At 44.7% G+C, this 27,014-nt stretch overlaps 1 protein-coding gene across 1 annotated transcript in view; it reads left to right on the top strand.

Moving 5' to 3' along the window:
• rhot2 (ras homolog family member T2) overlaps window positions 1-27,014 on the top strand; it is an 85,094-nt gene that overhangs the window by 50,868 nt on the left and 7,212 nt on the right. Inside the window, exons 10-18 of the mRNA XM_084322814.1 lie at window positions 1,608-1,716; window positions 2,596-2,716; window positions 5,183-5,267; window positions 7,136-7,281; window positions 7,445-7,545; window positions 12,577-12,707; window positions 13,769-13,849; window positions 18,390-18,512; window positions 21,178-21,374. Coding sequence (XP_084178940.1) covers window positions 1,608-1,716; window positions 2,596-2,716; window positions 5,183-5,267; window positions 7,136-7,281; window positions 7,445-7,545; window positions 12,577-12,707; window positions 13,769-13,849; window positions 18,390-18,512; window positions 21,178-21,374 — 1,094 coding nt within the window. The remainder of the gene's footprint in view (window positions 1-1,607; window positions 1,717-2,595; window positions 2,717-5,182; window positions 5,268-7,135; window positions 7,282-7,444; window positions 7,546-12,576; window positions 12,708-13,768; window positions 13,850-18,389; window positions 18,513-21,177; window positions 21,375-27,014) is intronic.

The raw sequence follows: 27,014 nt of genomic DNA, 5'->3' as shown, positions 1-27,014 counted from the left end.
AAACTACCTCCTTATACTACATCATTATTGGTAAGCTACCTCCTTATACTACATCATTATTGGTAAGCTACCTCCTTATACTACATCATTATTGTAATGGAATTTTGGAACCTATGGAACCCGTTCTAGTGACCTGGTCCTTAACCCATTCAGTGCCAACCACGAGATGAGTCGGTTTAACTGAGTGCCAAGACCTGAGAAAACCAGAGAAAACTCGGGTTTTAATCGTTATTTCTTTTATTAGCAATATGGTCAAAAGGGCGTGGGCTCTGAATGAGTTAAGGTCCCCAGAGTTTGCTCTGAACAGGGTAAATCTGCATTTTTCTATGATGCCCCTCTAGCTCATGGAATGAACTCCAACAGTCCTTAAAGAGATTCTCCCCTCTGTTGCAGAGTTTAAAACCTTGATCTCCAACCTTTGTCAATCAACTTGTATGTGTTTTAATTCATTTGTTATCCTTACTTTTTGCCTTGTCTTGTCGTCTTATTGTTATGATTTTATGTGCTGTGCGATTTTATATGCTTTTAGTTTTTACACGTTTCTGTATGTACACTCGACGTGACTGTAAATGAGGGAAACCTCAGTTGCCGTTGGAGTTTAAATGATGGTTTGAAACACACAACCTGTTGATTAACCCTTTCTCCGCCGATGACGTGTTTACACGTCCTTCCTCGCCATGCGTAATCTGCCAATGACGGGTTACGGCGTCTTTGAGATCAATATTTCATATTTTCGTCATGGTATTCACATTTCACCCACGGAGTCTTTGCTGGTGTTGTAGGACTCCGCTCAACTCTGTAACGCTTCAATACCGCCACCTGGTGGCCGATCGGCGAGTTGCCAAAACCGGAAGTGGCCGGAAGTGCTTAGTCCGTCCCCTATTCTGTCCGGCCAATTGCTATCGCTTCCGGGACTCTATCCAGACACCGTGCATATCGATCCGTTGCCATAACTCAATAAACAACATGATTGGACGTGTATTAGTATTATACAAACCGGAACTGGATCACCTAGATCAACATCCCATAATAGCGATCTTTTTGCTCCACGCTCATCACCCAACGGTAAGAGGAGACTGGGGTGAGTTTCAGCGTTTTTCTTTACCATTTTCGATACAAACTGCTCTGATCTATATATCACCCATACTACATAAATCATTTAACGTCGGTCATTGAATTATAAACGACACCCCCCCCCTCCGGTCAACCGCAGATGATCAGTCAACACGTCTAGGACCATGTACAGTTGACATTTTTTATCTGGCGTCGATCGGTATCAAACTGCATTTGATGATCTGCATTTATGGCTATATCTCACGTTCTATGAAATACTGCAGAAAACGATAAAAACATATTTATACTCTAGACCGTATTATTGTATGAATGTGTGAATGAAAAAGTAAAACGTTCCTACATCCTGAACGATAGATAATTGATGTTGAATGGGCCATAGTAATGTCAATTTAGCAATACAATTTAAAAAGTTATAGCCCTGCAAAGAAGGTGAACATCTCCATAGACAAATAGAGCTGGCAGAGAGGCTACAAGGATGGATATAAGCTCCGGCAATGAATGGGTTAAGAAGTGTGCATCTTTCCCTGGTGTAGAAGTCGTGTTTTGGGAACCCGCTGGCGCCTCAAGCCCTGGAGGACGTGAAGACGGTGGTGTGGAAGAACACCAGTGACGGGGTCCAGGACAACGGCCTCACGCTGAACGGTGAGGAGGCCAACACCACCACCACACACATGGACCTGTCGGCCAACACCACCACCACACACATGGACCTGTCGGCCAACACCACCACCACACACATGGACCTGTCGGCCAACACCACCACCACACACATGGACCTGTCGGCCAACACCACCACCACACACATGGACCTGTCGGCCAACACCACCACCACACACATGGACCTGTCGGCCAACACCACCACCACACACAAGGACCTGTCGGCCAACACCACCACCACACACAAGGAATTAGGGCTGTCAACGAATATTCTATATTCTAATTGTTAAAAAAAAACATACATTCGATCTTAAAAATGTAAATTCGGGGCGCCCCAGTGGCGAACCACATAGCACGCTCAGCCGCGACACGGCCGACCCGGGTTCGACTCCTGAACCCGTCGTTATTTGCCGAATGTCTTCCCCCCACTCTGTCTCCCATTCCTCCTCTATCTCTATCTACTGGACTGCCCAGTAGAAATAAAGCGATAAAACGTCAAAAAAAAAAATCTTTAAAAAAAAGAAAAATTATATTCGAATTGTGTGAATTGTGTTTTTTCTTTTTTTCTTTTCATAAATTTTTTTTAACTTTTTTTTTACACAATACAGTAATAACAACAATAAACAGGACTTCACAGGACATAGTAACAACAATAACGAAAACGGAAATAACAAAGCTCCGCCCTCTTTCCGTTGATCCTCCAATTACAACTGTCCGAGGGAAGCAACAGTTGTGATTAGAGGATCATGGAAAAGAGGGCGGAGCTTGAGACAGGTCAATCGGGATACATGGCGGTACGTTGGATTATCCTCTCTACACTCTACTAAACAAGCGGCTGGTTTTGGTGTCTTTTGTTCCTTTCAGGCTTCCTGTTTCTCAACACCTTGTTCATCCAGAGGGGTCGACACGAGACCACGTGGACCATCCTGAGGAAGTTCGGCTACGACGACACCCTGGAGCTGACGGACGACTACCTCTACCCACAGTACGTACCAGGACTGGTCCCCTCTTAGTGGAGGACGTCTCTACCAGGACTGGTCCCCTCTTAGTGGAGGACGTCTCTACCAGGGCTGGTCCCCTCTTAGTGGGGACGTCTCTACCAGGACTGGTCCTCTCTCTTAGTGGAGGACGTCTCTACCAGGACTGGTCCTCTCTCTTAGTGGAGGACGTCTCTACCAGGACTGGTCCCCTCTTAGTGGAGGACGTCTCTACCAGGGCTGGTCCCCTCTTAGTGGGGACGTCTCTACCAGGACTGGTCCCCTCTTAGTGGAGGACGTCTCTACCAGGGCTGGTCCCCTCTTAGTGGAGGACGTCTCTACCAGGGCTGGTCCCCTCTTAGTGGGGACGTCTCTACCAGGACTGGTCCCCTCTTAGTGGGGGACGTCTCTACCAGGACTGGTCCTCTCTCTTAGTGGAGGACGTCTCTACCAGGGCTGGTCCCCTCTTAGTGGGGACGTCTCTACCAGGACTGGTCCTCTCTCTTAGTGGAGGACGTCTCTACCAGGGCTGGTCCCCTCCTAGTGGAGGACGTCTCTACCAGGGCTGGTCCCCTCTCTTAGTGGATGACGTCTCTACCAGGACTGGTCCTCTCTCTTAGTGGGGACGTCTCTACCAGGACTGGTCCCCTCTTAGTGGAGGACGTCTCTACCAGGACTGGTCCTCTCTCTTAGTGGAGGACGTCTCTACCAGGACTGGTCCCCTCTTAGTGGAGGACGTCTCTACTAGGACTGGTCCCCTCTTAGTGGAGGACGTCTCTACCAGGACTGGTCCCCTCTTAGTGGGGACGTCTCTACCAGGACTGGTCCTCTCTCTTAGTGGAGGACGTCTCTACCAGGACTGGTCCCCTCTTAGTGGAGGACGTCTCTACCAGGACTGGTCCTCTCTCTTAGTGGAGGACGTCTCTACCAGGGCTGGTCCTCTCTTAGTGGAGGACGTCTCTACCAGGGCTGGTCCCCTCTTAGTGGAGGACGTCTCTACCAGGACTGGTCCTCTCTCTTAGTGGGGACGTCTCTACCAGGACTGGTCCCCTCTTAGTGGAGGACGTCTCTACCAGGACTGGTCCTCTCTCTTAGTGGAGGACGTCTCTACCAGGGCTGGTCCCCTCTTAGTGGAGGACGTCTCTACCAGGACTGGTCCCCTCTTAGTGGAGGACGTCTCTACCAGGACTGGTCCCCTCTTAGTGGGGGACGTCTCTACCAGGACTGGTCCCCTCTTAGTGGAGGACGTCTCTACCAGGGCTGGTCCCCTCTTAGTGGGGGACGTCTCTACCAGGACTGGTCCCCTCTTAGTGGAGGACGTCTCTACCAGGACTGGTCCCCTCTTAGTGGGGGACGTCTCTACCAGGACTGGTCCCCTCTTAGTGGGGACGTCTCTACTAGGACTGGTCCCCTCTTAGTGGGGGACGTCTCTACCAGGACTGGTCCCCTCTTAGTGGGGACGTCTCTACCAGGGCTGGTCCTCTCTCTTAGTGGAGGACGTCTCTACCAGGACTGGTCCCCTCTTAGTGGAGGACGTCTCTACCAGGGCTGGTCCTCTCTTAGTGGAGGACGTCTCTACCAGGGCTGGTCCTCTCTCTTAGTGGAGGACGTCTCTACCAGGACTAGGGTTGGGCATCGTTTGGATTTGAACGATTCCGGTTCCGGTTCCGATTCTCCATATCGATTCCTGTTCTAAACGATTCTCGATTCCGATTCTTTGAGGTGCAGGTCAAAACAGGTCACAGCTTTTTTTTCGTATTTTTGAACAATTAAAAAAAAAAAATCATACTATTCACATTTTCAGTTGACTTGATACAGTTTAATTTGGTTGCTGTACTCTGTAACTAGGGTATCAATTAACAAAGTAAAAAAATAAAATAAAAAATTGTGTTGGCTCTCGCGCTGACTCGCTACTACTCGTCTTCACAGCCCACTATGACACGCCCACAGATGATGTCACGGTTCGCGAGGAAAAACCAACAATTTTACGGTGCCAGCTGAGCACCGATTTGTCACGTTCTGAACCAATTAATCCCGGTCTGAACGTGCCGGCCGGTGCGAGATTACGTTCGGGAACCGGCTCCAGCACGGAGCCTGGCTGGTGTAAAAGGGCTATTAGTGGGGCGTCTCTACCAGGACTGGTCCTCTCTTAGTGGGGACGTCTCTACCAAGACTGGTCTCCTCTTAGTGGTTGTGTGTTGTCTTACAGCTGGTATCTGCTGACTCTCTCAGCTGACATCTTTATCGCAGTACACACCGTTTGAACGACGACATGCATGGGAGTAAACATGAGCGACTGCGTATTATAGTTGATTCAGCAGAATTTGACACTCCCCTATCGCAGACTTGTCAGCCATGTCTCCTCTGTGTGTGTGTGTGTCTGTGTTTGTGTGTGTGCGAGCGTGCGTGCGTGCGTGTTTACACTTTGGGTTACATCCTGAGGTATTTATGTGTGTTTTGTTCTGGGTTGCCAGGCTACGGGTCCCCGTGGGCTGTACCACAGAACTCAACCATCTCGGCCACCAGTTCCTCCAGCGGCTGTTTGAAAAGTATGACGAGGTAGGTGTCAGGGCCCCCCGGTCGGCTGTCAATCACAATGATGGGTCATCTGACACGTCATGTGAGAAGGGGAGGGGTGGCCAGAGGGGGTAGAGGACACACACCACATACTGTATAGTATTACTGTATCAACCCTGAGGTTAGACATGTTTTATTGCTCGTTATTTTAATGAGATCTTTACTGGCATTATAATAATAATAATAATAATAATAAACTGTATTTGTATGGCACCTTTCATACAAGAAGTGCAGCCCAGGGTGCTTCACAGCAGTAAGGTAGAGATAATGGACATAAAATAGACATAGGTATAAAACTTGCATAAAATGTACAATTATTAAGATAAGATATTCCTTTATTGATCCTCTTGGGGAAATTTGGGCGTCATAGCAGCAGGGGGGAGGGGAGGTACAGGTATGGGCAGGGTAATAGTAGAAAGACATGAATATAGGCAATACAATTTGATCTGAACATAAAAATAAGAGAAAAAATAAACTGTAAACAATATAATGAACTCTGAATATAGAAATATGAGAAAAATAAACAGTGTAAACAAAGGTGCAGATGAGGGTCTGTATGCCCTAGCCGATTATACGTTACAATAAATATAGGCAATAAAGAATTAGAATCTGAGTATATACTAATAGTAAACGGTATACACTAGGTGCAGTATACATAAGGTGCAGTATACACAAGGGGCAGTAAACATAAGGTGCAGTAAACACAAGGGGCAGTATACACGAGGTGCAGTGTACACAAGGTAGGTACCCTAACTGGCATGATATACGTTGTAGTCTGCACAGGTTTGGTGGTTAAGAGTCAGACGCATATTAGGAGAACTCGTTATGAAGAATGAACCTCCTCTGTCTCCTCCTGTGTCCTTCTCTCTCTCCTCCTCTGTCTCTGTCTCCTCCTCTGTCTCCTCCTCTGTCTCCTCCTCTGTCTCCTCCTCTGTCTCCTCTGTCTCCTCCTCTGTCTCCTCCTCTGTCTCCTCCTCTGTCTCCTCCCCTGTGTCCTCCTCTGTCTCCTCCTCTGTCTCTGTCTCCTCCTCTGTCTCCTCCTCTGTCTCCTCCTCTGTCTCCTCCTCTGTCTCCTCTGTCTCCTCCTCTGTCTCCTCCTCTGTCTCCTCCTCTGTCTCCTCCCCTGTGTCCTCCTCTGTCTCCTCCTCTGTCTCCTCCCATGTCTCCTCTGTCTCCTCCCCTGTCTCCTCCCTTGTCTCCTCCTCTGTTTCCTCCCATGTCTCCTCTGTCTCCTCCCCTGTCTCCTTCTCTGTCTCCTCCTCTGTCTCCTCCTCTGTCTCCTCCTGTGTCTCCTTCTCTGTCTCCTCCCATGTCTCCTCTGTCTCCTCCTCTGTCTCCTCCCCTGTCTCCTCCTCTGTCTCCTCCTCTGTCTCCTCCCCTGTCTCCTCCTGTGTCTCCTCCTCTGTCTCCTCCCCTGTCTCCTTCTCTGTCTCCTCCTCTGCCTCCTCTGTCTCCTCCCTTGTCTCCTATGTCTCCTCCCCTGTCTCCTCCCTTGTCTCCTCTGTCTCCTCCCTTGTCTCCTCCTCTGTCTCCTCCCATGTCTCCTCTGTCTCCTCCCATGTGTCCTCCTCTGTCTCCTCTGTCTCCTCCTCTGTCTCCTCCTCTGTCTCCTCCTCTGTCTCCTCCTCTGTCTCCTCCTCTGTCTCCTCCCCTGTCTCCTCCTCTGTCTCCTCCTCTGTCTCCTCCCCTGTCTCCTCCCCTGTCTCCTCCTCTGTCTCCTCCTCTGTCTCCTCCTCTGTCTCCTCCTCTGTCTCCTCCCCTGTCTCCTCCTCTGTCTCCTCCCCTGTCTCCTCCTCTGTCTCCACTTCTGTCTCCTCCTCTGTCTCCTCCCCTGTCTCCTCCCCTCCCAGGACAAGGACTCCGCCCTGTCCCCCTCAGAGCTGAGGAATCTGTTTGGCGTGTTTCCCTACATGCCCTGGGGCGCGGAGGTCTACACGGCCGTCCCGACCACAGACGACCGCTACATCTCGTATCACGGCTACCTGTGTCAGTGGACGTAAGCGTCTCTCTCGCGTGTGATTCTCTAACCGCGCGTGCTTTGCATTCGCAAGCGTCCGTTCGCTTTGACACTTTCCGTGCACTGTGTGTGTTTTTCTCTCCACTTACTACTAGTCCGCACTGCTCAACGCTCACGTGAATGTCCGTGCTTCCATATGCAGGCTTTCCGCGTACCTCGACATCCACCGCTGCCTGGAGTACCTAGGATACCTAGGGTACCCTGTCCTCACTGAGCAGGAGTCACAGACCGCAGCCGTCACAGGTGTGTGTGTGTGTGTGTGTGTGTTGTATGTGTCTGTGTGTATGTATGTGTATGTGTATGCACGCACTTAATATAAGATAAATAAGATATTCCTTTATTGATTCCCCATGCTGCCCGAAATTCGGGAAGCATGGGGGAGGGGAGGTACATAACAGGTATGGGCAGGGTAATAGTAGAAAAGACATCAAATTTAGGCAATCAAATCAAATCTGAGGAAAATGCACAGTGTAAACAATATAATTAACTCTGAATATAAAAATATGAGAAAAATAAACAGTGTAAACAATATAATTAACTCTGAATATAAAAATATGAGAAAAATAAACGGTGTAAACAATATAAATAACTCTGAATATAAAAATATGAGAAAAGTAAACAGTGTAAACAATATAAATAAACAGTATATACAAGGTGCAAGTGAGGGTCTGTACCCTAATTGGCACGATATACGTCATACGTTGTACTCCGTGCAGGTTTTGGTGGTTAAGAGTCAGACACACTTAATGGTCAGTTCCTGAGTTCTGCAGCCGTTAGTTCTCCACGGTTGTGGAGCCTGATGGCCACTGGCACGAGGGTGGGGGGGGGGGGGGGGGGGATGAGTCTGGCTGAACGCGCTCCTCACTCACGCATGTACGTGCCTTGCCTTTACCTGGAGTACCTGCTGAGGGGTGAGGGAGTTTCAGCTGGCAGGCGACGTCAACACATGACTGATTTAGACTCTCTAGGAAGATTGAGGTGTATAATCCTAGTCTCATAGTAAACCACTCTGTCTGGTGAAGGGGGGATTACGACTGTAATCTGGTTCCACGGTAAACACTGTAGATTTAGATACGCATACTGTAATCTGGTTCCACAGATTTACATACGCATTATAGATGGACAAAACTCACAAAATTGCTATTCGATAGTCACTGGGAGCTATTCGAATACTAATCGAAAATCCACCCCACTTTAACACTTTCAGAGCCTGCCGTGTTTTCCTTTTTACCCCCTTGAATGCCCAGCACCACTTCAATGTTAACGTTAATATTGCCTAATCTATGTTTTAAATTATGGCTATGTGTCTAATCTGCCCATCGCATTATCAAAGACTATTTTCCAGTCAGTGCTGTCAAGGCAGATTGTTTTTTTATCGCGTCGTTTCCGTTTCAGAGCATTTAGAAAAGCACCCGTTTTCAGATAAAAAACACATTATCAATGACCCATTTCCAGTCAACATTGTCGAAGCGGATTGTTTTTTTATCTGTTCATTTCCGTTTTATATCATTTTGAAAAGCCCTCGTTTTCACGAAAAAAATAAGAGATTCCATGATAATCGCCCTGTACTGGAATATTCTAGAACGTTGTAATTTTTCGGCCTATTTATGAATCGTTTTCAAATAAACGCTAGATTATCGATAGTATAGGTGTACGTGTGCACGCTGGTGCCGCGAGCTGAAAATCGATTCTCTCAGTTCCTGATCGCTTTTACAGTCAAACAGCCATATCACATTATAGGGGGAAAGCTTATATCTCCGTGAAAACGGGTCTGATTATCCTAATACTGGTCAAATAGATTCCTTACCTGAGATCAGATGGTATCCAAATGGATTATTCCAATTCCTGATCGCCATTCCGAAAATCCATCCTTTTATTGATCCACCGGGTATACTGTAAAACACATAATCCCGCTGCTCTGAGGGTCCAGAATGAAGCTGATCGACTCCGGTCACATGCGTGAGAAGTCAAATGTGGAGTCCGGGTTTTTTTTTTCTCATGCCTTTTCATTGAGTCCAATCCAAAAGGGTGAATTACCATCTGGGAGACGATAGGGTTTTCTTTCCACATCTGAGCGCCTGGAGTGGCTGATTTACCAACAGTAGACTCGGTTGATGAAATATGAATTCAGATCGCTAATAAAAAAAAGAAATATTCGAATGGTGGGCATTCAACCCGCGGGGTGTAAACCCGAGAAAACTCGGGTTGGGCAATCAAAGTGTTAACGTATGCTTTTGTTTTTACTTAACACTTTGAATGCCCATCACGAGAATTCTCGTTTTATTTTTTTTATTAGCGATCTGAATTCATATTTCATCAACCGAGTCTACCGTTGGTAACCCTGCCCGCCAGGCGCTCGGATGTGAAAAAAGCGCCCCCTATGTCTCCCAGATGGTAATGCACCCTTTTGGATTGGACTCAATGAAAATGGATGAGAAAAAAAACCTCCGGAATCCACATTTTACTTCTCACGCATGTAACCGGAGCCGATCAGATTCATTCTGGACCCTCAGCACAGCGTGTAATATGTGTTTTACAGTATACACGTTGGATCAATAAAAGGATCGATTTTTGGAATGGCGATCAGGAATTGGAATAATCCATTTGGATACCATCTGATCTCAGGTAAGGAATCTATTTTACCAGTCTTAGGATAATCAGACCTGTTTTCACGGAGATATAAGCTTTTCCCCTATATGTTGATATGGCTGTTTGACTGTAAGAGCGATCAGGAACTGAGAGAATCGATGTTCAGCTCACAGCACCAGCGTGCACACGTACACATACTATCGATAATCTAGCGTTTATTTGAAAACTATTCATAAATAGGCCGAAAAATGACAACGTTCTAGAATATTACAGTACAGGCCGATTATCATGGAATCTTTTTTTTCTCTTGAAAACAAGGGCTTTTCAAAATGCTATAAAACGGAAATGAACCGATAAAAAAACAATCCGCTTCGACAATGTTGACTGGAAATGAGTCATTGATAAGCGACGGGCAGATTAGACACATAGCCATAATTTAAAACATAGATTAGGCGATATTAATGCTAACATTGAAGTGGATGGTGGGCATTCAAGCACTAAATGTGCACCCCCTGCTGGGCACTGAAAGTGTTAATAGCGAAAGTGAGATAATCCAACAAGCGAGCTAGCTGGCTGCTGTCATTGCTAACAGCTAACGCTAGCGGACCAGGCTAGCGTATTTCCGGGAACAAAAGCATTAATTCTGAAAGTTACATCGCTAATGCTTGAAATGTGTGAGCTTAGTGAAACAACATGGCTAACGTACACAACGTTGCTACCATGTAACATCTCTTTCTTCATCTTTCTTTTCTGTTATGCTACATGTACCCAGCATGCCAGTGTAACGGTTAATAGGGTCCCCTCTCAATACACTACTACACAGTGTAGTTGCTGGTAAAAACAAGGGGAAAAAATACACGAGTATAGAATGAATCAGGAATGGATGACATTACAATGCTCCCACCGCGTGCTGGCATCTAATGACAGTGGTTTGATTTAATTAATCAATTAACCTCTCAAATAAATTAACCAATTAACCTCAGCCTAAGGACTTATTGGGGGGACTTGTGGGATAGAGCGTTGAATTACCTGTGTGTGTGTGTGTGTGTGTGTGTTGTGTGTGTGTGTGTGTGTGTTGTGCGTGTGTGTTGTGTGTGTGTGGTTGTGTGTGTGGGAGTGAGACCCAGTAGGACTCAGGTAGAAGGCTCGTCTGCACACTGGGGCAGGATTAGAGCGTGTGATGTAACATTCTCTCGTCTCTAATTCTCCCACTCAGACTGTGTGTCTGTGTCTCAGACTGTCTGTCTGTAGGTGTGTCTGTCTGTAGGTGTGTCTGTCTGTAGGTGTGTCTGTCTGGAGGTGTGTCTGTCTGTAGGTGTGTCTGTCTGGAGGTGTGTCTGTCTGTAGGTGTGTGTCTGGAGGTGTGTCTGTCTGTAGGTGTGTGTGTCTCAGAGGTGAGTCTGTGTCTGTAGGTGAGTCTGTCTGTAGGTGTGTGTGTCTATAGGTGTGTCTGTCTGTAGGTGTCTGTCTGTAGGTGTGTCTGTCTGTAGGTGTGTCTGTAGGTGAGTCTGTCTGTAGGTGTGTGTCTGTAGGTGTGTGTGTCTGTAGGTGTGTCTGTAGGTGTGTGTGTATCTGTAGGTGTGTGTATCTGTAGGTCTGTGTCTGTAGGTGTGTCTGTAGGTGTGTCTGTATGTGTGTGTCTGTAGGTGTGTCTGTAGGTGTGTGTGTCTGTATGTGTGTGTCTGTAGGTGTGTCTGTAGGTGTGTGTGTCTGTATGTGTGTGTCTGTAGGTGGGTCACAGGTGTGTCTGTGTCTGTATGTGTGTGTCTGTAGGTGTGTCTGTGTCTGTAGGTGTGTGTCTGTAGGTGTGTCTGTGTCTGTAGGTGTGTCTGTGTGTAAGGTGTGTGTCTGTAGGTGTGTGTATCTGTAGGTGTGTGTGTCTGTAGGTGTGTGTCTGTATGTGTGTGTCTGTATGTGTGTCTGTAGGTGTGTGTGTCTGTAGGTGTGTGTCTGTATGTGTGTGTCTGTATGTGTGTGTCTGTAGGTGTGTCTGTGTCTGTAGGTGTGTGTATATGTAGGTGTGTGTCTATAGGTGTGTGTGTCTGTATGTGTGTATCTGTAGGTCTGTGTCTGTAGGTGTGTATCTGTAGGTCTGTGTCTGTAGGTGTGTGTCTGTAGGTGTGTCTGTGTCTGTACGTGTGTCTGTGTCTGTAGGTGTGTCTGTGTCTGTAGGTGTGTCTGTGTCTCAGAGGTGAGCGGCTGTAGCTGAACTGACCTCCAGCTCTTAGGCCTCTCGCTGACCGGAGGGATGTGATTGGTTGCCTGTCGCTGACCGGAGGGATGTGATTGGTTGCCTCTCGCTGACCGGAGGATGTGATTGGTTGCCTGTCGCTGACCGGAGGGATGTGATTGGTTGCCTCTCGCTGACCGGAGGATGTGATTGGTTGCCTGTCGCTGACCGGAGGATGTGATTGGTTGCCTGTCGCTGACCGGAGGATGTGATTGGTTGCTTGTCGCTGACCGGAGGGATGTGATTGGTTGCCTCTTACTGACCGGAGGATGTGATTGGTTGGTTGGTGGCGGTTTGAGGTGATGCCCGAACCTGTAGTTAATCACAGTTGTTCTGTTCTTTGTTCCTGTGTGTGTGTGTGTGTGTGTGTGTGTGTGTGTGTGTGCGTGTGTGCGTCTGTGCGTGTGTGTGTGCGTCTGTGCGTGCGCGTGCGTGTGCGTGTGTGTGTGTGACAGTGACCCGGGAGAAGGAGGTGGACCTGGAGAAGGGTCAGACTCCGCGCTCAGTGTTTCTCTGTAAGGTGATTGGTCCACGGGGGACGGGGAAGACCGCCTTCCTCCAGAGCTTCGTGGGAAGGAGCGCCACGGTACGTATTTTATTATTATTATAATAATGAGGGATGTTCGATATTGGCTTTTTTTTTTTTTTTTTGATCCACTTTTTCTCCCATTTTTCTATATTTTCTCCCATCCCAATTTTCGTATCATCCAATTCAACCCTCCCCTGTCACGAACGCTGTTTCTTGCCTCCCACAAGCCGGCTGCAATGTGGACTAAGTCATACATAGCACAAGTCCCCTCCGGTACTTGAGGTAACAGCAGTCGCATCTTTTCACCTGCGCAGCTCGATCTCTCAGTGTCGAGGAGTAACGCGTGGGAGGCTCACGCTGCCCCCGACACTTCCTGATTCTACTGCGCAGGCGCACCAACCGACTTGTAGGAGTCGCTTGTTCACAACGTTCGATCCCCACCCTTCAGTTTTCCCTCCCCGTAATACGGCCAATGTGTATTACTGCGGACGACCAGCTAAACTGAAAACAATGTGGAGAGCTGGATTCGAACACGCGAATCCTAGCGTCTCCACGCTGGTGGCGAGTGCCTTGCCCACTACACCACCTAGCCGCCCCGATATTGGCTTTTTTAACGATATCCGATATACCGATATTGTCCAACTCACAATAAAATAATTTTATAAATACAGAATAGAGTAAAACATATCAAAGAAATATCAACAATAAAAACGTAAATGATTTAAAATGTAAAGCTTTTATCAGTTAAGCATACAATCATGTTGAATTGGAAGATACAAAAGCCAAATTGTTTTTGCATTGACACCTGGATGAGGGATTTCATGGACCTATTGACAATGGAACGAGCAGCTTCAACGCTCGCTGAATATGACCATGGAGAGGACGCTCCCTGGATCTTTATAAGGACATATTTGGAGAATAGTTATGACTGAATGTAGACGTGTTTGATCTGCACCCCCCCCCCCCCCCCCATTTGTTAGTGTGTTTTGTCTGTATTGTATTGTATTTATGTTGAGCTGTTTTGTGTTTCAAACTATTAATAAAAAAAAATTATAAAATGTAAAGCTTGAGCTTCACTAAGGTGCGATCGGCTTCGCTGTTTTTGTCTTTGTCTCCAGAGAGAGGAGCGTTCCAACGGTGCCTTTTCACTCCACACCATCAACACAGTCCAAGTCAGCAACCAGGAGAAGTATCTTATCGTAAGTAGCTCTCGCTCATGCTGACCTTTGACCCGTGGCTTCGGGTTAAAGGGGACAGAGTTCACATTGTGCTACTCTGATGATGATCTCGGACAGTTAAGTGTGTTTCTGTCTCCCAGAGCTGGACATGTGAACATTAACACATTCCCTGCCATTGGTTATATCCATCAATATAGCCAGTCTGCCACCACTCTAAGCCTATGGAGATGTTCACCTTCTTTGCAGGGCTATAACTTTTTAAATTGTATTGCTAAATTGACATTACTATGGCTCATTCAACATCGATTATCTATCGTTCAGGATGTAGGAACGTTATACTTTTTCATTCAAACATTCATACAAAAATACCTTCTAGAATATAAGTATGTTTTTATTATTTTCTGCAGTAATTCCTAGAACGTGAGTTATAGGCATAAACGCATATATAGATTATCAAGTGCTGTTTATTCCCGATACACGCTATATTTAAAAATTCAACTGTATATGATCCTATACGTTATGCGTCATCATGCGCGGAGGAAAAGGGGGGGGGGTCTTTATAATTCTGTGATCGTCAGTAAATGCTTTATGTAGTATGGGTGATATATTGATCAGATCGGTTTGCAGTGAAATGAATAAACATTTGGGCTGAAAATGATGTTAGCGTCCTCTTACCGTTCGCCAATGAGACTGGTGGTGAAATATCCCAGGTATACGACGCCGATCGCCTAGGTCCATTTCCGGTTTGTATGTCGCAATAAACGCCGAAATCAGATAGATTATTAAGTTTATAAAGCGATCCATTATGTACATAGTGTCTGTCGGGAGCCTTGCGACAATATCTGACGGCCGGATGAATTTAATCGACGCACAGCAGCCATATCCTGTTTACCAATGTAACTCGCCCGACCATCCACCAGGCGGCGGTAGTGAGCCGTCGTTGTATTGAGCCGTAGGGTCCAGCTGCAGCGCCGAAGGTGTATATATGAATTATGAATGCCATGGCGAAAAAATGAAATATTGATCTCAATATCGCTGTACAGCGTGGTCTGGCGGTCAAAGCATGGCGGGCAATAATGCTTGTCAAGTCAAACTAGATCTCCCCCCCTCCCCTCCGCGAATGTATTTATGTATGGTTTAACTTAAGTGTTTAATTGGGAATTTATTTATGTATGGTTAAGTGTTTACTTTAAAGTGTTACATTACTAGCCCATATTTAAAGTAGTCACAAGAGAGTAATCATCTTTGTACATTGCATAGGGTTTAGAGTGGTATGATGCATAATTGGTAGAGTAACTTAATTAACTTTAAACTTCCAATGTGTATTTTATTTCCTGTATTTTTCTGTGTTTTGTTCTAAAGGTTTTTTACCTAGAAAAGCTACTGGCTAAACTGCTAATTGCCAAATGCAAATAGTAGACCATTGCTAACCATACAAAGACCACCTACTGGCTAAAAATGGCTGAAGTAGGAAGGAATGAAAAAAAAACTTTGAATATCAATAAATGGAGAAAGAAGGTCATTCTCGGTCTGGTTCTTGAGTGAAATCCAGTTAGCCCTTCGGTTGAGCAAGCAAACATCCTACCAAGTTGGGGATACAGCACAAGGTCAATATTCAAAAAACACGTACAACTTGACAATGCTGTACAGCGTGAACGGCGGTGGATGTGTTAAGAGTTGAATTTGTGCTGTCATTAACCCTTTCACTAGCACACTACAGCAGGTTAACCCTTTCACTACCACACTACAGACGGTTAACCGTCTGCAGTGTGGTAGTGAAAGGGTTAACCTTCTGTAGTGAAAGGGTTAACACTTTGTTGTGTGGTAGTGAAAGGGTTAAATGTTGTTTGTTGGTCCATTGACGTTGAAGAAGTGAGAGGCGTTGTGGGCTCCAACATTTTAATTTGAGATATTACATCCATATAAGTAGCACACGGGGTCTTAACCCTTTCACTACCACACTACAGAAGGTTAACCTTTCACTACCACACTACAGAAGGTTAACCTTTCACTAGCACACTACAGAAGGTTAACCTTTCACTACCACACTACAATAGGTTAACCTTTCACTACCACAATACAGACTGTTAACCGTCTGTAGTGTGGTAGTGAAAGGGTTAACCTTCTGTAGTGTGTGTGGTAGTAAAAGGTTAACCTGCTGTATTGTCGCAGTGAAAGGGTTAACCATTTGTTAGTGTGGTAGTGAAAGGGTCTTAACACATTGTGTGCCGGCAGGGGGTGCGCTCTTTATCGCTTGGATGCCACCACTCTAGTCAATGAGAGGGCGAGCACATTTGCGAACGCATAAACTATATCTTAAATTATGGCTATGTGTCTAATACGCCAGTCGCTTATCAATGACTTGCTTGCAGTCAACATGTATGAAACGGATTGTTTTTTTCATCTGTACATTTCAGTTTTATACCGTTTTGAATACGCGTATAGTTTTGAAGATTTCTAGTGATTCCAGAAAAATCCGCGAAAATCACCATTTACTGGAATACACAAAACACGTTGTAATTTTTCGGCCTATTTATGAATCGTTTTCAAATAAACGCTAGATTATCGATAGTATGTGTACTTATGCACGCTAGAGAAGCGGGCTGAAAAATCGATTATCCATGACCTGGTCAGCGCTAACGTCATACACGCACACACAGCCCCACACACACAAGTTGTGAAATATGTAAAAAAAACATCTGATTACCCCAAAACTGGTAAAATAGATTCCTTACCTCAGATCAGATGTTCTGCAAAAAGATTATTCCAATTCCTGATCGCCATTCCAAATATCGATCGCGTTTATTGATCCAACGTTAGACCTCGAAACAGATAATCCACGCTGCTTTCGGTTGCCTCAATGAATGCAATAGTCTCAGGTTACATGCCTGAGAAGTAAAATGTGGAATCCGGAGTTTTTTTTTTCTCATGCATTTCCATTGAGTCCATTCCAATGGGTGCAATACCATCCGGGAGACGATAGGGGGCGATATTTGCCCTTTTCGAGCTCAGAGACAGTCCCAATGATAACGTGAGGCTGGATGGATGAAAGATGAATGGATATCGCTATTAAAAGAAATAACGATTAAATAACGAGATTTCTCGTTGTTGGCACACAACGCATGGCGGCCAACAACGAGATTTCTCGTCGTTGGCACACAATGTGTTAAAGGAACATGCCAACATTATGGAAATTTCGCTTAGTCTTCTCCAGAAGATGGATACCATTTTCCTCTCTGTGCGTTCAGTAGAAAGCTATCCGGCTGAAAGCTGGCCTAGCTTAGCACGAATGAATGGAAGCGGATCAGCTAGCCTACTCCAAAAACACCTCTCCCGGAGTTTTAAGCTAGGCTAGTGGTCTGTATCCGCTTCCATTTCTGACCCTGGAGAAGATGGTAAGCGCATTTCCCATAATGTTGGCGTGTTCCTTTTGAAAAGTCTTACATTTAAGAATTTTATTAACACTTTCAATGCCAGAGCTTGGTGCACGATTTAGTGCTTCCTTGCCACCACCCACTTCAATGATAGAGCTCTCATATTTGCAAACGCATAAACTGTCTTAAATTATGGCTATGTGTCTAATCTGGCCGTCGCTTATCAATGACTTGTTTGCAGTCAACATTGTCGAAACCGATTGTTTTTTAATCGGTTAATTTCCGTTTTATACCATTTTGAAAAACGCAATTTTTTTTAAGTTTCAGGAAAATATAAAGATTCTGTGATAATCGCCCTTTACTGGAAGATTCTGGAATACACAAAAAACGTTGTAATTTTTCGGCCTATTTATGAATCTTTTTCAAATAAACGCTAGATTATCGATAGTATATGTGTACTTATGCACGCTATAGAAGCGAGCTGAAAAATCGGATCTCTTATTTCCTGATCGCACACACACACACACACACATACAGTAGGGCACATGTTGATATCTCTGTGAAAAAAGATCTGATTATCCTAAGACTGGTAAAATAGATTCCTTACCTCAGATCAGATGTTCTCCAAAAAGATTATTCCAATACCTGATTGCCATTCCAAATATCGATCGCGTTTATTGATCCAACGCTGGGTACTGGAAATATGTATTCCACGCTGTTTTGGGGCTCTGCAATGAATCTGATCCTCTCGGGTGACTTGTCTGAGAAGTAAAATGAGGAAGCTGGATGCCCCCCCCCCCCCCCCCCCCCCCAATGAATGGTCGGCATGAACAAACGGGATATCTCGTTGTTGGCATTGAAAGTGTTAATGTAATAAAAAGGTCTTCAATATTTTGATTATGTCTAAAAAGGGTATTGGATCAGGAAGTTACTTCTATGTTGCGATAACCTCTCTGTATCATGTTTAAATCTGCTTGGGGGATATTCCCTTTAACCATCTCAACCTCAGCCTCTCAACCACCTCCCGTTTGTCCTTCTCCACCCCTCCCCCCTCCTTCTTCTCCACCCCCTCCTTCTTCTCCACCCCCTCCACCTCTTCCTCCTCTACCACCTCTTCCTCCCTCTCCCACCTTCTCCTCCACCTCTTCCTCCTCCTCCTCCCCCCCCCCCTCCACCTCCCTCCCCAGCTCTATGAGGTGGACGTGGAGACAGAGTTCCTGAAGGCGTCGGACGCCTCCTGTGACGTGGCCTGCCTCATGTACGACGCCAGCGACCCCGACTCCTTCGACTACTGTGCCAGTATCTACAAGGTCAGCAGGGACGCGTGTCTCTTTCATCTCCTTACCCCCCGCCCCCTGTTTGGAGGCAGGGTTTTCTCTCGCGGGAGACTGTTCTTGTAAATAAGACTTTCCAGATTTTACCCGTCAAAACTGTTGTCTAGTTTGTCTCTGGGGGAGTGTGGGACGTTGTCCTGTGTCCTGCGTACTAACTAAAGGCACGTGACACCGCTTTTAGATCTGGTGACACGCAGGTCTACGGCTCAGCCAGGGCTAACCTGACTAGGGGAATCAAGCGGGACGAGCACGAGCTACAGGTTGAAGAGCACTTCAACAAGTCCGACCCCCAGCGCATGTGGCAGGGCCTCCAGGCCATCACAGATTATAAACCTGATTAGACATCTGATTAGCGATATTGCTCAGTAGTACTCATATATTATATATTCATTTATATACCCAGTTTAATTACCTGTACCTTGTATATACTGTTGCATTTTACTGTTACATTTTACTGTTACATTTGCACTCTGGTTGGATGCCAGACTTCTGGTAAACTGGGTGATGTTTGAAAGCCACAAGCAGCAAAGTGAGGTGTTGTTGGTTCATGTGGAACGCAGACCATGTGGTCTCTCAACCACGTTACAGTAGCATTGAATGATCACTGCATTGAATGAGCATGGCATTGAATGATCAATGATCACAGAATTAAATGATCACATTGAATGATCACAGTATTCAGCTAATTTTAACCGGTTGTTGTTGTTGTTGTTGTATGCCGACGATGTTCATGTGTTAAAAATACAACTTCATTCCAAAGAGGATTATCCTCCAAAGATTATTATTGTTTGCGATGTGGACAGACTCGTGTCTAGCGTGATGCAAAGGGTCAGACCTCTTGCTTAAAATGCACCACTTGTTTAAAACAAAAAGAAGAAGAATTGTTTAATCTTTGTGGAGACTCAACATTGTGAATAAGTGAAAGAGAACAGCATTGAATTGCTCCTTTAAGGAACCTGCCTGGTTGAAGAGATATAGATGGAATAAACAGAAAGCAGAATCACAACAGAGTAGACCTCATTCCATGGCTGATGGAATCAAAACTGTCTACAGATATTGTATTCCATTATATTATTATTATTTTTAGGGTTTCAAGCACAAAGAACGTTGACCCATTGATTGGAAGTTGTGTGCAAATGCTTCAACACATATGACCCCAATTGGCCTAAATTCAAAATTAAAAAAAGAAATTAAAATTAAAGGTCAAACCTTTGAACTTTGAAAGGTCAGAACTCCTACGCCGTGAGTCCGATTTACACGAAACTTGATACAGACATCCATCTATCCTCATTGGCTTGAAACCCGTTGATCGCCACTTGTAGCTATATTTATTATCATTATAATAAGTACTTAAACCCTCATACATTCCCATCACAAGTGTAAACTAACAAGTAATGCACATGCCGTGCAGAAGATTTACAGACATACTTTATGGAAATTAAGTTTCCATTGTCTCCTCAACTAGACAAACAACCAGAGTCTTTTCTCCGAAATAATAATAATAATAAGTGTCTGCTACATGTATTAATTCACCAGCTAACGTGGCCTGTCCTGCATACATCAAGCATTAACTCCTGCTGTTCTTCTCCTGCAGCAACACTACATTAACTCCTGCTGTTCTTCCTGCAGCAACACTACATTAACTCCTGCTGTTCTTCTCCTGCAGCAACACTACATTAACTCCTGCTGTTCTTCCTGCAGCAACACTACATTAACTCCTGCTGTTCTTCTCCTGCAGCAACACTACATTAACTCCTGCTGTTCTTCCTGCAGCAACACTACATTAACTCCTGCTGTTCTTCCTGCAGCAACACTACATTAACTCCTGCTGTTCTTCTCCTGCAGCAACACTACATTAACTCCTGCTGTTCTTCTCCTGCAGCAACACTACATTAACTCCTGCTGTTCTTCCTGCAGCAACACTGCATTAACTCCTGCTGTTCTTCTCCTGCAGCAACACTACATTAACTCCTGCTGTTCTTCCTGCAGCAACACTACATTAACTCCTGCTGTTCTTCCTGCAGCAACACTACATTAACTCCTGCTGTTCTTCCTGCAGCAACACTACATTAACTCCTGCTGTTCTTCTCCTGCAGCAACACTACATTAACTCCTGCTGTTCTTCTCCTGCAGCAACACTACATTAACTCCTGCTGTTCTTCTCCTGCAGCAACACTACATTAACTCCTGCTGTTCTTCTCCTGCAGCAACACTACATTAACTCCTGCTGTTCTTCTCCTGCAGCAACACTACATTAACTCCTGCTGTTCTTCCTGCAGCAACACTACATTAACTCCTGCTGTTCTTCCTGCAGCAACACTACATTAACTCCTGCTGTTCTTCTCCTGCAGCAACACTACATTAACTCCTGCTGTTCTTCTCCTGCAGCAACACTACATTAACTCCTGCTGTTCTTCCTGCAGCAACACTACATTAACTCCTGCTGTTCTTCTCCTGCAGCAACACTACATTAACTCCTGCTGTTCTTCCTGCAGCAACACTACATTAACTCCTGCTGTTCTTCTCCTGCAGCAACACTACATTAACTCCTGCTGTTCTTCTCCTGCAGCAACACTACATTAACTCCTGCTGTTCTTCTCCTGCAGCAACACTACATTAACTCCTGCTGTTCTTCCTGCAGCAACACTACATGGAGAGCAGCATCCCGTGTGTGTTGGTGGCATCCAAGGCGGATCTCCAAGAGGCCAAGCAGCATCATGGGACCAGTCCGGCAGAGTTCTGCTACAAACACCGGCTGCCGGCACCGCTGCCCTTCTCCAGCCTGGACCCCTCCAACAAGAACATCTACACCAAGCTGGCCTGGGCCGCCATGTTCCCGTACGTCTCTCGCTTGGGCTGGTAGCGGCTAGCCGCAGGGTTATACGTTTAATTTTACTTCTCAATATCTATTTTATCTTGTGACAAGGTTTCAGAGTTCAATCTTGCTCTGCAGTAACTACAGAATCACTCGACAGTCAAAGAACTTAAAAGCCATTTTCTCATTGCCGGCCGTGTTTTCCCTTTTACCCCCTTGAATGCCGCCACCCACTTCAATGATAGTGCTCTCATATTTGTGAACCCATAATCTATGTCTTAAATTATGGCTATGTGTCTAATCTGGCCGTCGCTTATCAATGACTTGTTTGCAGTCAACATTGTCGAAACGGATTTTTTTATTATTTTTTTATATATTTTATTTTGATTTTCCATTATTCAAAATATACACAAATGACAATACTGAGACAATTACAGGACAGTAATAACGGCAACAATAACAACAACTATATGTGGGTGCCTATATACGCCTATGGTAAATGGTTGTAAATGTGTAGGATAAAGTGATAGAGGTCCCTACATATGTAAACAAACACATCAGGAAAACAGAAACAAACAACAACAAAAACAGAACAAAAAATAACAATATTTTCAGAGACATTGAGAGATACAGGATGTCCTCAACACATCTTTACCAGAACGGAGCTACTAGAGAGATCAATGAGAAGGTCATTCAGTCAAGTCAGGTGGGAGATCTCCAAGATAGTCCAGAAAAGGCTGCCAAATTTGATTGAAATGATCAACCCTGTTCCTTAGTGAATAAGTCACCTTTTCTAGAGGGATACAGCTCTTCACCTCTGAAAGCCACATCCCAAATGGCAAAGGGAGTTCTGTAAGCTTGATGGAATGACTGCATGTAAGGTTTGAGTTTGTAAAGTTACAAAGGAGGCATATTTCGGGATCAGTCGGAAATGTTATATTATGAATTTGTGATATAGCCTCACAGACCCGCTCCCAGAAACTTTGCAGTTTGATACAATGCCAAGTGGAGTGAAGGAACGTGCCCTCCTCCTGACCACACCTAAAACAGAGGGACAAGATACTAGAGTTGAACCCATGTAATTTGGAGGGGGTAAAATAGACCTGATGCAGAAAATTGAATTGAATTAGTCTATATCTTGAATTTAGTGTGCATGTGACCCCATCTTTACATAGGTCCTCCCAGAGGCCTGGATCAATTTCTGTGTCTAAATCTCTCTCCCATCTAGTCCTGGAGGCAGAGAGGGTAGTAAGGCGTTATAGACTTGAGAGATTGTTCTCACCATCCTTTGATCATTATGAAAAAGACTTTCAATGGGAGATTTTTCTGGTAGTTTCCATTGACCTTGAGTGTTAACCCTCACAACATCTCTCAGTTGCAGGTATTTAAAGAAATCTCTTCCAGGAAGTTGATATTTCTCTTTCATTTGCTGGAAGGACATAAAAACCTCATTTTCATAACACTGTTCCAGTTGAGTGATGCCTTGTAAAGACCAGGACTCAAAGTCTCTATTCTGGTATAAGATAGGTATAAGCCTATTTCCCCATAGGGAGGTTTTAGGTGATAGAGGGCTATTGTGTCTGAATTTTTTTTGTAATTTTAACCAGGTTTGGACTGAATGGATCATGAAGGGGTTCTGGGTGATGGTCTTAATTGATTTCACGTCCCATTTGTACAAGGTATCAGACGGGGTGGTCTTGTTAATGTCTAGACATTCAATGTTCAACCATGAGGCTGAGAGGTCCCCCTCAAACATTTGAGCCAAAAATCTGGCTTGTGCCGCCAAGTAATACAATCTAAAATTAGGAAGTTTCAGTCCTCCCTTTGTATAGTCTAAAGTAAGTTTAATTAAGGAGATCCTTGGGGATTTACCTCGTCATATAAACCGTCTGATCAATCCGTCCAAGGAGGAGATAAATTTAGAAGGGACTTGGATTGGGAGGGACTGAAATATATAAAGAAACTTTGGCAGGACATTCATTTTTATAGCATTAATTCGGCCTAGTACGGTGTTTTAACAGATTGAGCTTATATAGATTCCCCATCTCCTTATCTATTAGTATACCCAAGTATCTTATACCATTTGGTGACCATTTAAAAGGGAAGTTATGTTGAATGTTGTCTTTTTCTTTTTTTTATCCACTTTTTCTCCCATTTTTCCATTTTTTTTTTCTCCCATCCCAATTTCGTATCATCCAATTCAACCCTCCCCTGTCACGAACGCTGTTTCTTGCCTCCCACAAGCCGGCTGCAATGTGGACTAAGTCATACATAGCACAAGTCCCCTCCGGTACTTGAGGTAACAGCAGTCGCATCTTTTCACCTGCGCAGCTCGATCTCTGTGTCGAGGAGTAACGCGTGGGAGGCTCACGCTGCCCCCGACACTTCCTGATTCTACTGCGCAGGCGCACCAACCGACTTGTAGGAGTCGCTTGTTCACAACGTTCGATCCCCACCCTTCAGTTTTTCCCTCCCCGTAATACGGCCAATGTGTATTACTGCGGACGACCAGCCAAACTGAAAAACAATGTGGAGAGCTGGATTCGAACACGCGAATCCTAGCGTCTCCACACTGGTGGCGAGTGCCTTGCCCACTACACCACCTAGCCGCCCTGTTGAATGGTGTCTTTAACACTTTGAGCGCCACGCCGTGTTTTCCTTTTTACCCCCTTGAATGCCACGGTCCACTCCCAATGTTAACGTTAATATCGCCTAATCTATGTTTTAAATTATGGCTATGTGTCTAATCTGCCCGTCGCTTATCAAATAATCATTTTCCAGTCAGTGTTGTCAAGGCAGATTGGTTTTTTATCGCTTCATTTCCGTTTGAGAGCATTTTGAAAAGCACCCGTTTTCAGGTGAAAAACAGCCCATTCTGTGATAATCGCCTTTTACTGGAATATTCCAGAACGTTGATATTTGTCTGCCTATTTATGAATCGTTTTCAAATAAACGCTAGATGATCAATAGTATACGTGCACGTTCGAGCCGCACGCTGATAATAGCTGATTTCATTTCCTCATGGATTTTACAGTGAAACAGAGAGCACATATCACAAAAAAGCTTATATCTCCTCGAAAACGAGTCTGATTATCCTAACACTGATAACATAGATTCCTTACCTGACATCAGATGGTATCCAAATGGTATATTCCAATTCCTGATCACCATTCGAAAAAATCGATAAGTGTATAGATCTAACGTGTATACAGTAGAACTCATGATCCGCGGGGCTCAGAGGATCCAGAATGAACTCTGGTAACTCCGACTGGAAAATGTGGACTGGAATATTTTTTTTCCCCCATCCATTTTCATTGAGTCCATTCCAAAAGGGTGATTTACCATCTGGGAGACGATAGGGGGCGCTTTTTTCACATCTGATCGCCGGCGGCCCTTGGGTAGGCTAGGGTAGGCTCGCGTGATGCAATATGATTTCAGATCGCTAAAAAAATTTATAATAATAATTCCGAGAAATCTCGTGAGTGGCTTTCAACGTAACTATCGTAAACACGAGATTAGCCGTGAGTGGCTCTCAAAGTGTTAATAGAATCTGATAAGGGCAGTATTTCACTTTTGTCAAGGTTAATTTTATATCCGGAAAAGGAGCTATATAAGTCCAACAGTTCGAGAGGGAGCTTTCCGCGTTTGTTAAAAAGAGAAGAATATCGTCGGCAAAGAGTGAGATTTTATGTGTTCGGTCCAATTTTGAAGCACGTTATTTTAGTGTCTATTCTGATTGCTTCTGCTAGGGGTTCTAGGGCGAGCGTAAATAAGGCGGGGCTAAGAGCGCAGCCCTGTCGGTTACCTCTATGTATGGAGAAATAATCTGAGGTAGTCCCATTGACCGCAATCCTAGCTTTGGGGGAGCCATAGAGTGATTTGATCAAGTCGACAAATTGAGCGTCAAAACCAAATTTTTCAAGGACTTTGAAGAGATAGGGCCATTCCAACCGGTCAAATGCCTTTTCGGCGTCGAGGGAGAGAGCAATGCTGGGAATCTTGTTTTTATATGCGAAATGGATAATATTAAAAAAGCGTCTAAGATTGTTAGAGGAATGTCTGTTAATTATAAAGCCAGTCTGATCGGAATTAACAAGGCGGGGAAGGAATGTTTCTAATCTTTTGGATGTCATCTTAGTTACAAGTTTATAGTCTGGAGCGAGATTGGCCTGTAGGAGGCGCACTTTAAAGGGTCCTTCCCCGTCTTGTGAATAACCGATATAATGGCCAGAGAGAACGTCTCAGGAAATTGTTTTTCTTCTCTAGCTAATTGGAGGACTTCCTCCAAGGAGGTCTTGAAATTCCTTGTAGAACTCTGGGGGGAAACCATCCTCCCCAGGAGATTTATTTGACGGTAGAAGTTTAATGGTCGCTGTTACTTCGCAAATTGAAAATGGTTTGCTCATAAACTCACTATCCTCGGCAGACAAGCTTGGGAGATCAAGTTTGGAAAGAAAGGAGTCTATTGCTGTGCTGTGCCCGCTAGGCTGTGCAGTGTATAAGTCACTGTAATAGTTCCTAAAAGCATTGCTAATTTCTGTGGGTTTATTGGAGATTTTGCCCGGGGCTACTTCAATTCCGTTAACTGCCCTCTTGCTTTCTTCCGTTTTTAGTTGCCATGCCAGTACTTTGCTAGGTTTCTCCCACAACTCATACTATTTTTGTCTAGAACGCATAATGGATTTCTCTGTTTCCTCAGGGTCCTATATGTATCTTTATTTGATGTTCTCTGATAGTCTTTCTCAAGTGTTGGAATTTCAGCCTCAATAGAATCAAGTTCAGCACAGTATTTCTTTTTCAGTCCCTTTGTATAGGAGATAATGTGGCCCCTTAGGTAAGCCTTGAGTGTATGCCAAAAGATGAAGCTATTGGGGGCAGATTGTTTATTTGTTAGTGTAAAGAATGCAATTTGTTCTCTAATAAAGGAGCAAAATTCTGGTTGTTTGAGAAGCATTGGATTAAATCGCCATCTATATATATTGTTTTTATCTTATCTGGCATAAATATGGATATAATCAGGGGGGAATGATCGCTCAGTAGTCAAGTAAGGTAGAGCTGCCGCGGTATTGATGTTTTCCTTACCGCACAAATTTGCGAAATATTTCCTACCGCCACGGTTATTGCACACAAAAAAAAGTTTGAATGCATTTTTTTTTTTAAATTGTAGTCTACTCTTTATAGCATATAGCCTGCCTCTAGTCTAAATGTCTATCTTTAGAGGATGACTTTGCAGCATGAATATTGTTTTGGATTCGGCAAGCACGCATTCGTTATTGAAAGTGAAACACTGATTCGAAGTCTCCCCTCTGGTCGTGCGCCGTTCACTCGGTGTCGCGGGCAGGGGTGGTAGCGCCCGGCAGTTACCCCCCCGACCCTTTCTTCTTATTATTATTATTATAAAGTTACTACTTATGATTAACAAAGGCATTCGTTTTGTGGCATTAACGTTATATAGTTACACGTTCAATAACATCAGCGTATTTACCGGACCATAGCAAGGCAAGCATTACTCAATTCATATCTCAGTTCCTTTCTTTGCTCAGAGCGTGCTGAGTCGTGCCCATTCTGCGGTGTGTTAATAAAGTTTTCAATCAGACAAGTGTATAGAACGAAGGGCTTTTATTATAACATTCGTTGCAGTAAAATCATTATGCCTCGTTTAG

The sequence above is a fragment of the Notolepis coatsorum genome, assembly GCF_963971535.1.
Source record: "Notolepis coatsorum genome assembly, chromosome: 10".
Taxonomy (NCBI): Eukaryota; Metazoa; Chordata; class Actinopteri; order Aulopiformes; family Paralepididae; genus Notolepis; species Notolepis coatsorum.
The sequence above is the reverse complement of the archived record's forward strand: the minus strand, read 5'-3'. Positions and strand labels throughout refer to the sequence as shown.